At 39.0% G+C, this 13,243-nt stretch overlaps 2 protein-coding genes across 4 annotated transcripts; both read right to left on the bottom strand.

Moving 5' to 3' along the window:
- Positions 1 to 212: 212 nt before the first annotated feature.
- Positions 213 to 4,692, bottom strand: LOC135247985 (myosin regulatory light chain 2, skeletal muscle-like). Its single transcript, XM_064322026.1, has 7 exons — positions 4,534 to 4,692; positions 3,461 to 3,556; positions 2,003 to 2,078; positions 1,718 to 1,822; positions 1,502 to 1,580; positions 1,169 to 1,217; positions 213 to 1,020 (listed from the first exon to the last, which is right to left on the bottom strand). The coding sequence occupies exons 1-7, from the start codon at positions 4,534 to 4,536 to the stop codon at positions 919 to 921; spliced, it is 510 nt and encodes a 169-aa protein (XP_064178096.1). The 5' UTR covers positions 4,537 to 4,692; the 3' UTR covers positions 213 to 918.
- A 3,023-nt stretch (positions 4,693 to 7,715) lies between these two features.
- Positions 7,716 to 12,280, bottom strand: pheta2 (PH domain containing endocytic trafficking adaptor 2). Of its 3 annotated transcripts, none has more exons than XM_064322029.1 (4): positions 11,930 to 12,280; positions 10,962 to 11,071; positions 9,280 to 9,583; positions 7,716 to 9,172 (listed from the first exon to the last, which is right to left on the bottom strand). In XM_064322029.1, the coding sequence occupies exons 2-4, from the start codon at positions 11,040 to 11,042 to the stop codon at positions 8,742 to 8,744; spliced, it is 816 nt and encodes a 271-aa protein (XP_064178099.1). In that variant the 5' UTR covers positions 11,043 to 11,071; positions 11,930 to 12,280; the 3' UTR covers positions 7,716 to 8,741. The 3 variants fall into 3 exon arrangements, with proteins under 3 accessions (XP_064178099.1, XP_064178097.1, XP_064178098.1); XM_064322027.1 differs by having other exon boundaries at positions 11,951 to 12,278; XM_064322028.1 differs by having other exon boundaries at positions 10,962 to 12,280.
- Between the last annotated feature and the right edge of the window lie 963 nt (positions 12,281 to 13,243).

Here is a 13,243-nt window from a genome sequence, read left to right on the forward strand (position 1 = left end):
CAGTGCTCCTTCTCTTCATCGTCTTCGAACTGTAAACCCTGGTGCCTTTACATATTTTGTTAAGTGCTAGTTCCTGAACCTATCAATGTGTGAATGGGTTCGGTCTACATGGATGGGAACTACAGTCATAAATTGACCTTACACTGATCAATGTTTCTTTTTACACTGCTGTAGCCCTCTCCCTGGCCCACTAACATAAAGAGACACGGCCGTACAAAAGAGTAATTTTATTCAGAGTTAGTCGCTTTTATTTGTTACAGATGTTTCCTGACAAAATGTTGGAAAAGAGAAACATACACAGGGAATTAGGGAAAGAGATGGAAAGGGGGATGCGAGAGGAAGAGGAAAAGACAACGAAGACGGCATGTTTTCTTTCGCCTCTTTTTCTCTCCCTCCCTTTTACAATCTTTCTCACTCTCTTACAAGGCAGCCATCACTTTAAGGAGACTAAACCTCATTCCTTTCCTCTCTTCTCTCTGTCTTCCATCATCTTCCTCTTTTTTCCCCCAAAAGGAGAGAGAACAAAATTGAAGAGGGAGAAAATGGCTTCTATTATAGAATAAAAATTGAGAGGTCAATTTGCTTCTCTGTACTGTGAATGAAACACAGTGTAGTGCAGGGTCTGGTTAAAGTTTTACTGTTAAACCAACAGGAGGACACAAAGAGAGACTGAGAGAGAGGAGGAGTAGGGACTGGAGAAAGGGAGAGAGATATGTCATAAGATTATTTTTTTAAAATAATCCTATTTCCCCGCAGCCACTCACAAGGAGGCTTACTCACAGCCCTCTAAGCTCTCACGAGTCTCAGTAAAATGAGAAAAGTCTTTATGCGAGCAGGAGAGAGTGAGAGAGCAAACCAAGGGGAAGGAAGTGGGTAAGAAGGGGTGGTGTCAGTGAAGTAGAGAAGGAAGGGGGCGTTTTACTCCTCCTTCTCCTCTCCGTGTGTGATGACATAGCAGATGTTCTTGTAGTCTACGTTGCCAGCCACATCAGGGGGGAAGGCGGCCCACAGGTTCTTCATCTGGGGAAAGGAGAGCACAGGAAAGGTCAATGGAGAGTATTCACTGAGCCTTGGAAGGCCACAGGCACGGAGGCATCATAGGCCAGGCTTAAATACGATCATGAAGGTACATTTTTTATGAAGAGATTAACCGATAGTGCAGTCTCACCTCCTCTGCGGAGAACCTGTCGCACTGAGTGGTCAGGAGCTCCTCAAGGCTGGACAAATCAAAAAAGTGGGGAGTTAGATTTGGGAAACTACTGCCATCCACATGCTTCAATGTACAAACTAAGTTCTTGGAAAAACTAATGTATTGTTTTCCTGGGGTTAATTTCCAGATGTTTTTTTTAACTTCTTCCAGAATTAGATACTTGTTAGTCAAAAATGTGCTTTAAGCACTGTACATTTTTTCAAGTGCAGCTACACGGTTATAGATTTCCTGGCAACACGTATTATTGTATATGATAAAGACTATGAGAATGGATATGACTAAAACACTTACAATTGCTTCTTGATGGTGCCAGTACCCTCGGGATCCAGGACCTTGAACGCGCTCACGATAACGTCCTCAGGATCAGCGCCTGATGGGGAGAGAGAGAGAGGGAGAATTGAATACTGTAGAAACACTGCTGACTGTTTTTTGTGGTCAACACAAGAGGTTAAATGCACGTATTGGCCACGCCTTTAGTGTATGAGAGTGTTACTAAAGGACACTCACCCTTCAGCTTCTCGCCGAACATGGTGAGGAAGACGGTGAAGTTGATGGGGCCGCTGGCTTCCTTAATCATGGCTTCCAGCTCCTCATTCTTCACGTTCAGTTGGCCTGGATAAGACGGTTACGTTAGAGTATTCTCCAGTGTACTACAGTGTATCCCTAAGGAATATAAGTATGTCCATAAACACATACCCAACACCAAAATAAATAGTTGTTAATCATTAACGAGTTGTTTTATGAATGAGGCTGCTATGTTTACGCAGAGTCAGAGTGGAAAAAGGTAGTTACCCAGGGAGGCCAGCACGTCCCTCAAGTCGTCCTTGCTGATGATGCCATCTCTGTTCTGGTCAATAATTGTGAAAGCCTAAGAAGGAGAGAGAAATAGAGAGAGAATGTGTGTGTTAGTTTCCTTACTCTGGCTACTCACCATGGTAGTGAATGAGTTATATTAGAATCTAATTATCAGCTGTTCCAACAACTGGTGTTTATTCCTAATCTGTATTATAAATGTGTAAACAGGGAAAAAGGTAATTGAAGGAACACTTTAATGTTTTGAGTGTGCAAACACACCTCATAAAATATTTCTTCCATAAAGAGTCAACAGGTCAATGTCAATGGCTAGTTCATATCCATGTTCAATTCTTCATGAGCACAACTAATCAAGTACAAATTTTGTTAATAACAGAAAAATACAGAAAAAGTTCAATCATGTAAAATGAATATGCAAAATATATTGGGTAGCTGCAGAGAAATATAGTCTTTGATTTAATGAACTGAAACATACACTGTTGATTGAGAGGTATTGTAAACCAGAACTACTGATTAAAAAATGTGTGCATAAATGACCATGGGAAATATGCCAGTTAGGGCAAAATGTAAAAATAATGTAATGTTATATGTGTGTGTGTGTGTGTGTGTGTGGGTAAACCTGCCCCCCCACACCCCTTCCCCACCCACACTGCCCCCTCTTGAGACCTCCCTCTCTCCCTCAAGCTCATGAAACCTAAGATGCCACTCTGGCCTTCTACTTAAAAGGCAGCTGATGACCCTCTGACGTGTTATAACAGTCTCAAGTGCCATGTCAGACATTCCCTCAGAGACATTTAAGGAGCAGGTATCACTTACACCCACCGCCTTCCCCAACCACCACCTCCCTCTCATGTCCTTTCCCCCTCCCGCCTTCTCTCCCCTCCCTTTTAAGTGATCTCTCACTCAGTCATCCTTTTCTGAATAGTGTCAGCCTTCTACAGATGGCATCATTAGCATACTTTAAAATCATTAGCTATCTCTCCTTTTCCAGCTCAGTCTTAGTGCCTCCTGCCCCTCTCCCCCCCCTGCTTTCGCGAGTTATTCTAAGCACCACACGTGCTGCCGTGTGAGACTGCTTCACTCAGACTCTAGGAGCGAGTTAAATAAAGGCAAAGGCCGAGTGACAGCTGAGGCAAGAGATGACTGAAATGCTTCAGGAGGTGACAGATATTGTCAGAGTGCTGGAATTTTGGTAAAGTTAAAAGGCATCCCTTTGCTCCATTCACCAAAGAAGCCTGATGCTAACTGGTGGTCACAACATGAAGTGCTGCTAAGCTTCTTTGCCTCCTTGCAGAGCACTGTTCATTCAGAAAATAAAGTTATAGCAGCCTACATAAACAATTCTACCTGCTTGTGCCTTTTGACCAGCATTTACAGTGGCACGTGGCAAGGTGCAGTAATGTTCTGCAGTGCGATACAGTGGTGAAAAATCCTCACCTCCTTGTACTCCTGAATCTGGCTTTGCTCAAACATGGAGAACACATTGGAGGATCCACCCTCTGCTTGCTGCCTCCTCTTGGCCTTCTTGGGTGCCTGGGGGCAAGACATACAGCACACACATTTATTTAGGAGAACACAGAGGCACATAGTAAGCTGTGAATGGGTGATCAGTAGAAATTCAGAGAACTACACAGAGAACAGACAGATGGGACAGGCAGGGCCAGAGTCACAGAACGGAACACGCAGTATGGGTCACCCCGGAGCAAAACAGTCAATCATTCTCCAAGCTGTTAAGCATTAAAAGGAAAACTTTTTTAGCAACTGAGCAATAGCTCTCAGTATAAAAGTTCATATAAAATATTTTCATATATCATTTTCTTTTCTGCTGATCCTACTTATGACGGTTTTTATAATCGAAACAGCTATGTCTTCATATTCACAATTTAGTTTTCAACCTGGCAGAATGCCTTTGTGAATTTAGAAACACTATTGTGTCATCCTGTAAAGCCATGATGGACATAGCCATTGAATGTCTCTTCTATGACTTACTTAGGTCTACCTAGTCTCATCACTCCCTCATTTGACAAACTTCATGAAATGTTTTAATTGACAGCTTCTGGGCCTCTTGCCTTTCTTTTTAAAATAAATATTTCCATTATTACAAGTTTTAATACAAACTACGCCAATACATTGGCAATGAATCAAAATAAAACCAAAGACAAAACCAAAATTTGTTTTTGTTTAAATTAACCAGAAAATTACTCAGCTGTAGTCCTGTCTTTAATCAAGAGTGTAATTCAGGCCTGCTTGCAACACAGATCATTTTGGCATAATTCCAAAGTGCAACAGCTGATTTGTCCACAGAAGTAAAAAATAAATAAAACAAAATTTTAAGAAGCATCTCTTTGATTCTTGATTTCTTCGTGACAATTGAAGGTGATTGCAAATTATTCTAATGATAAGTTGAAGCTTATTCTGGGTTTTAAGTTAATCTTGTTGAGGTTCCTGGCAATGCAGTGTTGCAACATTAAGAACAGCAGCTTATGGAAGGGAGTGCTGGTCTTACTCACCATCTCGAGACGGTATGTAGAGTTTGGTCGATCAAGAAGAAAAGGCCTATGCCAAGCCGCAGACTGATGTGACTGACATGTGAAGGTTGGTCCCCCAGGGGCTTATATACTGACTTGGTGAGACTAACTATAGACACACATCAGGTTTGGCTGGGAAAAAGAGAGAGGAAGATGGAGAGACTAACAGAGTTAGAAAAGGAGGGATAGTGTATCATCTTACAGTTGATCAAAAATAGAAGCTGGGAGTCTTGGAATGAGATGAACTGGATACTGGAGTGCAGGCCACAGTTTGGTGTCATTCATGGACTAATATGGACACACCCGGCATTACGGCCTGTTAGTCTGCCAAAACCCCACCCTTCCTCACTCTTTCTTTACCTTTTTTTGAGCCCAAGGGAGCCCTAAAGTCTTTGTCATTAGTTTTTTTTTATGGCAATGCCACTTATTTCATTACCGCGTCATGTCACATCATATCAGGTGTCTACATGTTCATGTCTGCTTTTATGCCTTTAGCCTTTTTGGATTCTTTTTTTTCAGTGAATTTACAGTGTTTCCAAACCTTTTCCTATGCATTTCACCATGCCATGGTATATCCATATGTGTGCTGAAACTATTTTGGAGTAAATGAAAACCCAATTACAGCATCAAGTGCTGCATAAATTGAACCTGAACTAGACCACTCAATCAATATTACTTTTAAAAAGGTAAATCTGAATGTACTTAATGTTTTTGTCTTTAAGTTGTGAATAATTCGAAATGAAAGTGTTAATGGTGAGCATAATATGATGCTATTCGAAGGCCCCAAAGAGGAGCCATTTTTACCATGAGAATCCAAATTAAAATAGCTTTTAGATACAGCATGCCCAACATAGGTCTGCCCTCTGGCACTCAGCCAGCAGCCCACCCATCCAGTTTCATACAAGATCTCATTAGCCTGCAAATACGGACTGCCCAGGCGCTGAGCTACAGGGTTATGAAAGTTGATGCCCCTTCTCTCACTCACGGTAACTACTGTTCTTCCTATTTGCCTTCTTTTTTGCTTCTCTTAATACACAATTTACTGTTTCCAGTCATTCAAAGTGTTTGTGTTGAATTGACTCCTTCTTCTTATCTCATATTGGTCACTGTTCACTGGTTTCCTGTCTTTATATTTCCTGGGTCTTCTCTTCCCCAAATTTACCATCTAACAACCTTTGCTTTTCACAATGGTAAATATAGCTTCTCACTTTATATCAACTGTTAACTATTCTTAGTAACAATAATTAACAGTTTAATAGTGAGGAAGAACTGTCTCACTCACAATTCACACAACCCAGTCAGATGATGTGCCCTGCCAACCTGTAAATTCATGAATGACGTCCCTAAAACATTATATGAAACCTTCTGTCTTAAGGACTGAGGACTTTATGCTTTAACATTGTGCTTTATTAACAGATGGCTAAAATATTACAATGGATTGCATTTATGCAGCATCTTACACAATTTCGAAGCTCTTTACAGTGAATGATGCAGCTCATCCCAGTCCGTCAATGTGTACGATGTACCTGTGATGCATGGCAGTCATTCCATACAGCCAGCAAAGGAGAACCCAGACTTCTAGTGATAAGTGACACAAGATCTTTCATGACCATTGACCTGGATGTGCATTTTCAGAATGCGTAATGAACTTGGGTAGACTGAAACATAAGCAGCAAGAAAAAAAGATCAGAAAGATGCTGCCCTCTGATGGCATTCACTGGAACTGCTGTCTCACAGTTCACACAACCCAGTCCAGTCAGAAGATGTGCTCAGTCAACCCGAAAATCTGTGGGAGGAACCCTTGAAACATTATCAGGAATCATCAATCTTGAGGAGGGAACATACAATAAACTATATATGGTATTTGTATATATAACTATATAGAGATATTTGTGCATTTCAATACACATTACAGCCACAGATGCCACTGACTATGGGTAGTAAAATGCAAAATGACTGAACAGGGAATGAAAAGGGAAGTTGATATGTGGTTTCTGAGACTTCATGTTTTATATAGATTAGTAAACTCCAAAATAATATGTTCCGATATAGTTTTCTATTTTTGTCTTTAAAAACAGCATTTACTGTAAGTGCATGACTGATTTTATTTCCCATTTGTTAAATGTGGGTGTCATACTATAGCCAAATATTTGTGGATCACTTTCAACCATTATCTGAATACTAGCAAAGGTTTAAGGAAACTCCAGTGAGCTAATAAACTTGTCTAATCTCAAAACCTCAACTGATCTAGTCCAAATGCTCAATCATAATGCATGCTCTTGTTATTTAGTTACTGCTTGATGGGTTTGGGAGTAGAGTTCATGGACAGAACTTCAATCAAGGGTCAGATATTTATATCTTAGTTTCCTTCATAAACTCAGTGTATTGTTAACCCCTCTGTTTGGTTTGGGCCAAAATGTCCCATTTAAAGTTTTAGTAAAAGAAGAATTATACGTTTTAGAAATGTTTTTCTTAACCAGTGACTAAACCAGTGTAAATTTGGTTATTGTTTTGTGTTTCTATTTGTTGTTCATCATATGTATTATTTGCTTTGTCTTTTTGCCTATATGGTTTCTTTGAATATAGTAAGACAATTATGAAAAATAATTGAGAATGTCAGTTCAAAAACAATGAATATCAATCTACAGCAAGAAAATAGTTTCATTTTAATTTTTCACAAATTAACATGTATGCCTCCCATGCCTTCATTATAGTGCATTTAATTAACAGCTTCACAAAAAGTGGATGACACTTTCACTGTTAAATGTGATCTAGCAGAGGTAAATGGCAACCATTAACCATATTGAATATTGAAATTGAGATATTTTTGCATACTTTTTATTTCTGTATTGCTTTAAAAACCCAATAATGTCCTGGGTCTACTGTATTTGACCCGGGCAAAGAGTAGCACAGGTGCTAATAAGTAAACAGATCACAAGCGTTTTGTTCATGAATATATTAACAGTCATCACCACTGCTCTGTCAGATGTAGTCAGTAGTACAATGTCTTTAGATGATGTGTATTTGATTACGGACTTGCATACAAATGTGCTTATGGGCAGCTGCCAGTTAAAAACATAATAAAAGGAGGCACACTATTATAGTGAAGTAATCATGCAATTAATGTTCATGATTCAAATGATTAAAGAGACCACTGAGCAATGTAAAATGTCTTCAATCATTTATTCAGGTACAGATATTCTACACACAAATAATTTAACAAAAGTTTTCACAGAAAATTGACAACTTTCCCTATTTCCCATTGTATCATATCACCTGTTGATTGGACATAAAATTACATTTTACAGTATCTTGAGTAACAAGTGTTGACAACTACAGAGGTCCAAAGCACGTTCTACCCAAAGCTGGGTATTTATAGCACTTATACACTTTATATTTTGGTTGGTAAAGCTGCCTTGAAATCAGAACAGTATGGGTTTCAGAGTAAAATGAGATTAAATATTCAGGTCAAATGACCTGAAATTTAGTCACTCTTAACCTCTGCATTAAAAGGACTGGAACAGACTGAAGTTATGAACTAATGTACTATTCTGGGCTAGGGTTTCATACCACAGAACGGTGGAGTCTCTGCCACCATAAACATCAGTCAGCGATAGGGCCCCATGATATGAATATCTGCAGCTAAACATAGGAAGCTAAATATTATACAGCTTACATATTGTATTATTGCAGTCAAATTTAAACCTGAATTACCCAAATCATCTTGAAATAGTAGTCTCTGTAATCCCATTATGTAGCCACTTACCATTTTATGATACATGATACATGCAAAGTTCTTGGATGAAAATAGTACACTATTTGAAACTGAATTGTTTAGGAAGCTTGCTAAAACCAGGAGAAACAAGCTTGAGTACAGCAGTTCATAATTATTGTTTCAGTTACCTGTGTCTTCAATAACACACTGAGAACCTACTGGACAACTACAGTAAGGCGCGGTCCCCTGAAAAACCAGCACAACTAATTAAACTCTTCACATGACGTTTGGTAGCAAATAAGATTAAAGCTAAATTCTGATGTTGGTAAAAATGCAAAAAAAAATAAAGACTGGAGGATATAGAAAAAACACAGAAAAATCGCTTTCAAACACTTAAACTGGGTTTAAGAAATTCACTTCAGATTTTAATATTCTTTGACATCATAGATTGTCAGAACATTGTCCAGTTCCTCTCTCACCCAAAATCAATTAGATCACCCTCTAGCTTACCCTCCTCTTCCAGCTTCTTCTGCAGCCAATCAGCTCTCAGCTCCTTCACTTCCTTTCCATAGTGCTCATGCAGTTCACCAAAATTCTTAAAGGGTCCAGACCCCACTAAGGGCCATTCCCCAAGAGGTGGGACAGGGCCAATTATAGGTGTGACATGGGCATTTCTCTTAGGCCAGAGTTTTGGAGACTTCTTAGTAACAGGCTTGGTAGAAGTAGGAGGGGCTTGTAGCAAGTAATTTGTGCTATAGCTTCGTCCCTCCCTCACTGCTGGCCTGGGATTTAGGGAGGAGGGGCCTGAGTTCATGGAAATCAGGGATTGGGCCAGTTTATCAGCGTCTGGACCAATTACAGTGGAGTGCTGATAGGTATCACTGGCTAAGGTTTCTCTTCTAATTTCTGCAGAAACAAGAAAGAGAATTGGTGAGAAGAATGGGGAGCAAAGACTTCAAGTCTCCTTGATGGAGTGGCACCATAAGCACCTGCCCACACCGGCTGTTCCTTACCTTCATACTGTGTCTCCAGGTCTCTCACCAGCAAGGACAGGAAGCTGTGATTGGCTGAAAGCAGGGCTTTGATCCAGCTCTCCTGACTCTGCTGGTCTTCAGCCGCAAGCTTATAGGTCCTGAGGCCTGTCCCGCTGAACACCAGCGAAAAAGCAAACTGCTCCTCAGATTCACACAGCTGGACTGAGCATCCTTCTAGAACAATCACTCCAATCAGGTCACGGTCCCCTGGGCGATCTTTGTAGAACAGAAGGTTGCCCTTCAGTGTGAACCAACGCTTCTGATAAGAAGTGTTCCTTTCTCCCTGGATGTAAGATTGACAGGGATTTAGGATTAGGGCACACAGAAAAAAGAATTAAGTAATTACATTAAAGAAAGAAGAAAAGGAAGTGAAGAGAGACTGAAAGGTGCAGGAAAATTAACACAAAATGCAGTCAATAAGTTAGACATCAACTCCAATTTTGTACAATTTCATGGATTACTAAATGGGAAGTGTCAAAATGGATTGGGAAATATAGTTTTGTAACTTGGAATGGATGGCTGTGTTAAAATATGGAAATGTTTTTAATGCCAAAACTGAGGTGTATTTTTACTGTATATAAATCACAATCCGGACCTTTTCAACTTGAAAAAATAAATTGATGATGTTGAGGTGATGAATCATCAGCAGTAGCATAACACAGGGAGGGAATGTTAAATCAGTAGTCCACCCGCCACCTCTTAGCACAATATCAACCCCTCTAGTAGGTCAGACACCCTCAATCTGCTGACACCAGTGCCCTTTGTAGTGCAGTCTTCAGGTGCAATAGCTGCACAGGTGCATTGCCCAATTAAATTAAGCAGCTCCTGGCTGCATACATTTTGGGGGATACACGTATTAACACTGCATGCTCCCAAATTCACAGAGAATGTAGCAGCGATAGGACAGGCCAATACAATTATCCATTCCAAACTGGGAGGAAAAAAAAATTAGGAATAAGTTACTAGAAACATTTAGCCTGCTAAAACTCCAACATATTATTTCAGGTTATTACAGACAGAACAGGGAATGTTTCATCAAAATCATTCTTACATAATAACTCCATGACTGAAATATGCTCCTGCTTTTAACCTCTGCTCTGCTTTTTAATTACTGTTACACTGCCATCTCATTCCCCATTTAATGTTTGTAACTTGTTTGTCTACGGTCTTGTGAAACTTTGTGTCTTATGTCTTATTGCCCCCCTTGCAAAAGAGATCTTTATCTCGATGTGGTTTTCCTGGTTAAATGGGTTGAATAAAATAAATAAATAAATAAATAAATAAATAAATAAATAAATAAAACTCCTTAAATTAGTAACATTAGCACATTATGCAATCAGGTCTCTAGAACTTTTTCCACTTCTACAGTGGACTGCATATTTCTTTTAATTATTTCATGATTCAGTTCTCTTCATATTCTTCGCTTTGTTTGTTAGGATATCAATTCCTGTCAAGATGTTAACCCTTGAGTCTTCAATATGAGGGTTAACACAATCTACTTCAGACATATTTATATTTTGTTTGTTTTGTTACTTATACAGGAAATGTATCTATTCAGGAGTGTTTACATGCTGATCATTGTCCTATAGAATCCTAAAGAGAATGACGAAGAGACTACAGATTATAGGCATGATTGCATTTTCCATCAGACCTAACAATACCTTCTTATACAGATAACCCTCTTTATCAACAGGTGAGCTGCATGACAAGTAGTGGGTCAGGATCTTCGCATGGAGCTTCATTACAACACCCCCTGCCTAAGGAAAGCCGTCTGCAAAGAGTGAAAGAACTTTGTCCAGAACAAATACACACATGCATGTTTGTACAATTTATGGCAGTACAATACTTTACATCACTACAATATTTCAGTTAGCCATAACTTTAACAGTCACAATGAACACCACCCTAAATTACATTTTCAACCATATAAATTTACAGTGTCTCCCCACAATTATTTTGGAAAATTTGTCCAAAGACACTGAATAGCTACCGGGGCAATTAACAATTCATATTCAAGTTGAAAATGTGCTATGTTCATCATGAAAAGGGTAAACCATGGTTACATTACAGGCATTTAGCAGACACTCTTATCCGACTTACACAACTTTTACATAGCATTACATTGCATCCATTTATACAGCTGGAGATATACTGAAGCAATGCAGGTTGCATCTTGCTCAAGGGTACAATAGCAGTGTCCTATCCGGGAATCAAACCTGTGACCTTTAAGGCCATTTCCCTACCCATTATACTACACTGCTGTCCCCATGGTAGGCTATATTACCTGTAAAAGAACAAATAATATGCCATGCATAACCGTGGCTTAGCCTACACGGAATTAGCGTTTGAAAATATATGCTTTTTCTAAATGTACCCTTTCAATGCAGCCATCTCCTTCGATCGCCCAGTCCATTAACTCGTATACTAGACAACCTTGACAAACATTCCCCGACGTTCGCGTACGACAGGCGCCTTTCCCCCATAAATTATTTTGTTTAAATATTACTGAATAATAGAGTTTATTAAAACGTTTAACAGCACCAATAATGTTTTTGGCACAAAATAAAGTTAATGCTACGATAATTTAAGTTTTAGTGGGCTTTACAAAAGAGAAGAAGCCTACACTTACCTTAGAAAATGTTTTACTTACCGGCAGTTCAGGTAGGCAAAACGTTTTACAAGCTCCTCTGTCTCTCGCCCTCGTATCTATCTGTCTCTCTGCTTCCGCATTTCCGAAAAATACGTTTTAACTCCCAGGAAATGTGTCCGAAAATAAAATGTTTTCAAACGATGTCCTATCTAGAGTTTGAAGCATGTGCCGAAAACACGTTAATATTTTAACTCCAGTATCAGGTTACTGATAGGTAGGCTATACACACACCTATCGTTGCTGCCTCGATGTTGTGAAACATAAATAACTCGACCCACTTCCTGGTAGGCTAACGCACAAATTGGCATACTGTCCACGTCAACACTACAGAAAATTTCAAATGAAATAAATTTAAATAAATAAATAAATAAATAAATAAATAGCAGGTCCTTGCACACAATGTTCTGTAAGCATTATATGCAATGTAATATGACGGCATGAACATATATTGGTAAGTGACCGTAATGGCCACATATGAAATGCATTTCTATTAGCACATGAATAAGCCCATATGTGCCAGCCTCCTCTTCACCCCATCTAGATGCATTCATCCTCAGATTATTTACTTGAATTTCATACGTATTTTTAAAGGCAAAGACATAATAAGTTAATTAATTAATGTGCAATATCAAAACAATTATAATTTGAGTATTAATGTATTATGTTATTTTAGCATCAGGACATAATAATGGAAATATATGTTTACAATAGGGAGAAGATAATATGTTCGATATCTAACAATTCCAACATTTGATATGATGTTCTTTGTCTTTATTTGCCCCAAAGGGGAGGGGGGATGGGGGTTGGGGTATATGGAGGTATCTGTGTTGGAGCACTAAAACTTACCCCACAAGCTGCATGAGTTCGGACATGATTTGACATGTCTAAAGCTTGTGTAGACTGGGCAAAGTTGAAGGCTCTACACTTATTAAATAATATATTTTCAAAATAATTTCCTGCCACACTGCATCGTATTCACACACTGTAAAATTACCAGTGTTAAATCAACTTACATTGCACATATGGTCCCTGTTGGACTCATATGTACTCTGTAAGAATTAATGCTGGACATTTTACTGTGCACTGCAGACCTGACCTTACCTTAGTGTGAATGGATATAACTACAAATTATGTCGGACTTCTCAAACACAGTAGTCTATACAGTGCGGTGAAAACCTACACCCCCAGAAAAGTGTTGTCTTTTTTTACAACACTTTCAGAGGGTGTACTTTTTAAAATTTATTTGGTGATAAGGATATTTTATCTTTATTTTAACACTGATAATTTCAATAA

The sequence above is a fragment of the Anguilla rostrata genome, chromosome 2 (genome assembly GCF_018555375.3).
Source record: "Anguilla rostrata isolate EN2019 chromosome 2, ASM1855537v3, whole genome shotgun sequence".
Classification (NCBI taxonomy): Eukaryota; Metazoa; Chordata; class Actinopteri; order Anguilliformes; family Anguillidae; genus Anguilla; species Anguilla rostrata.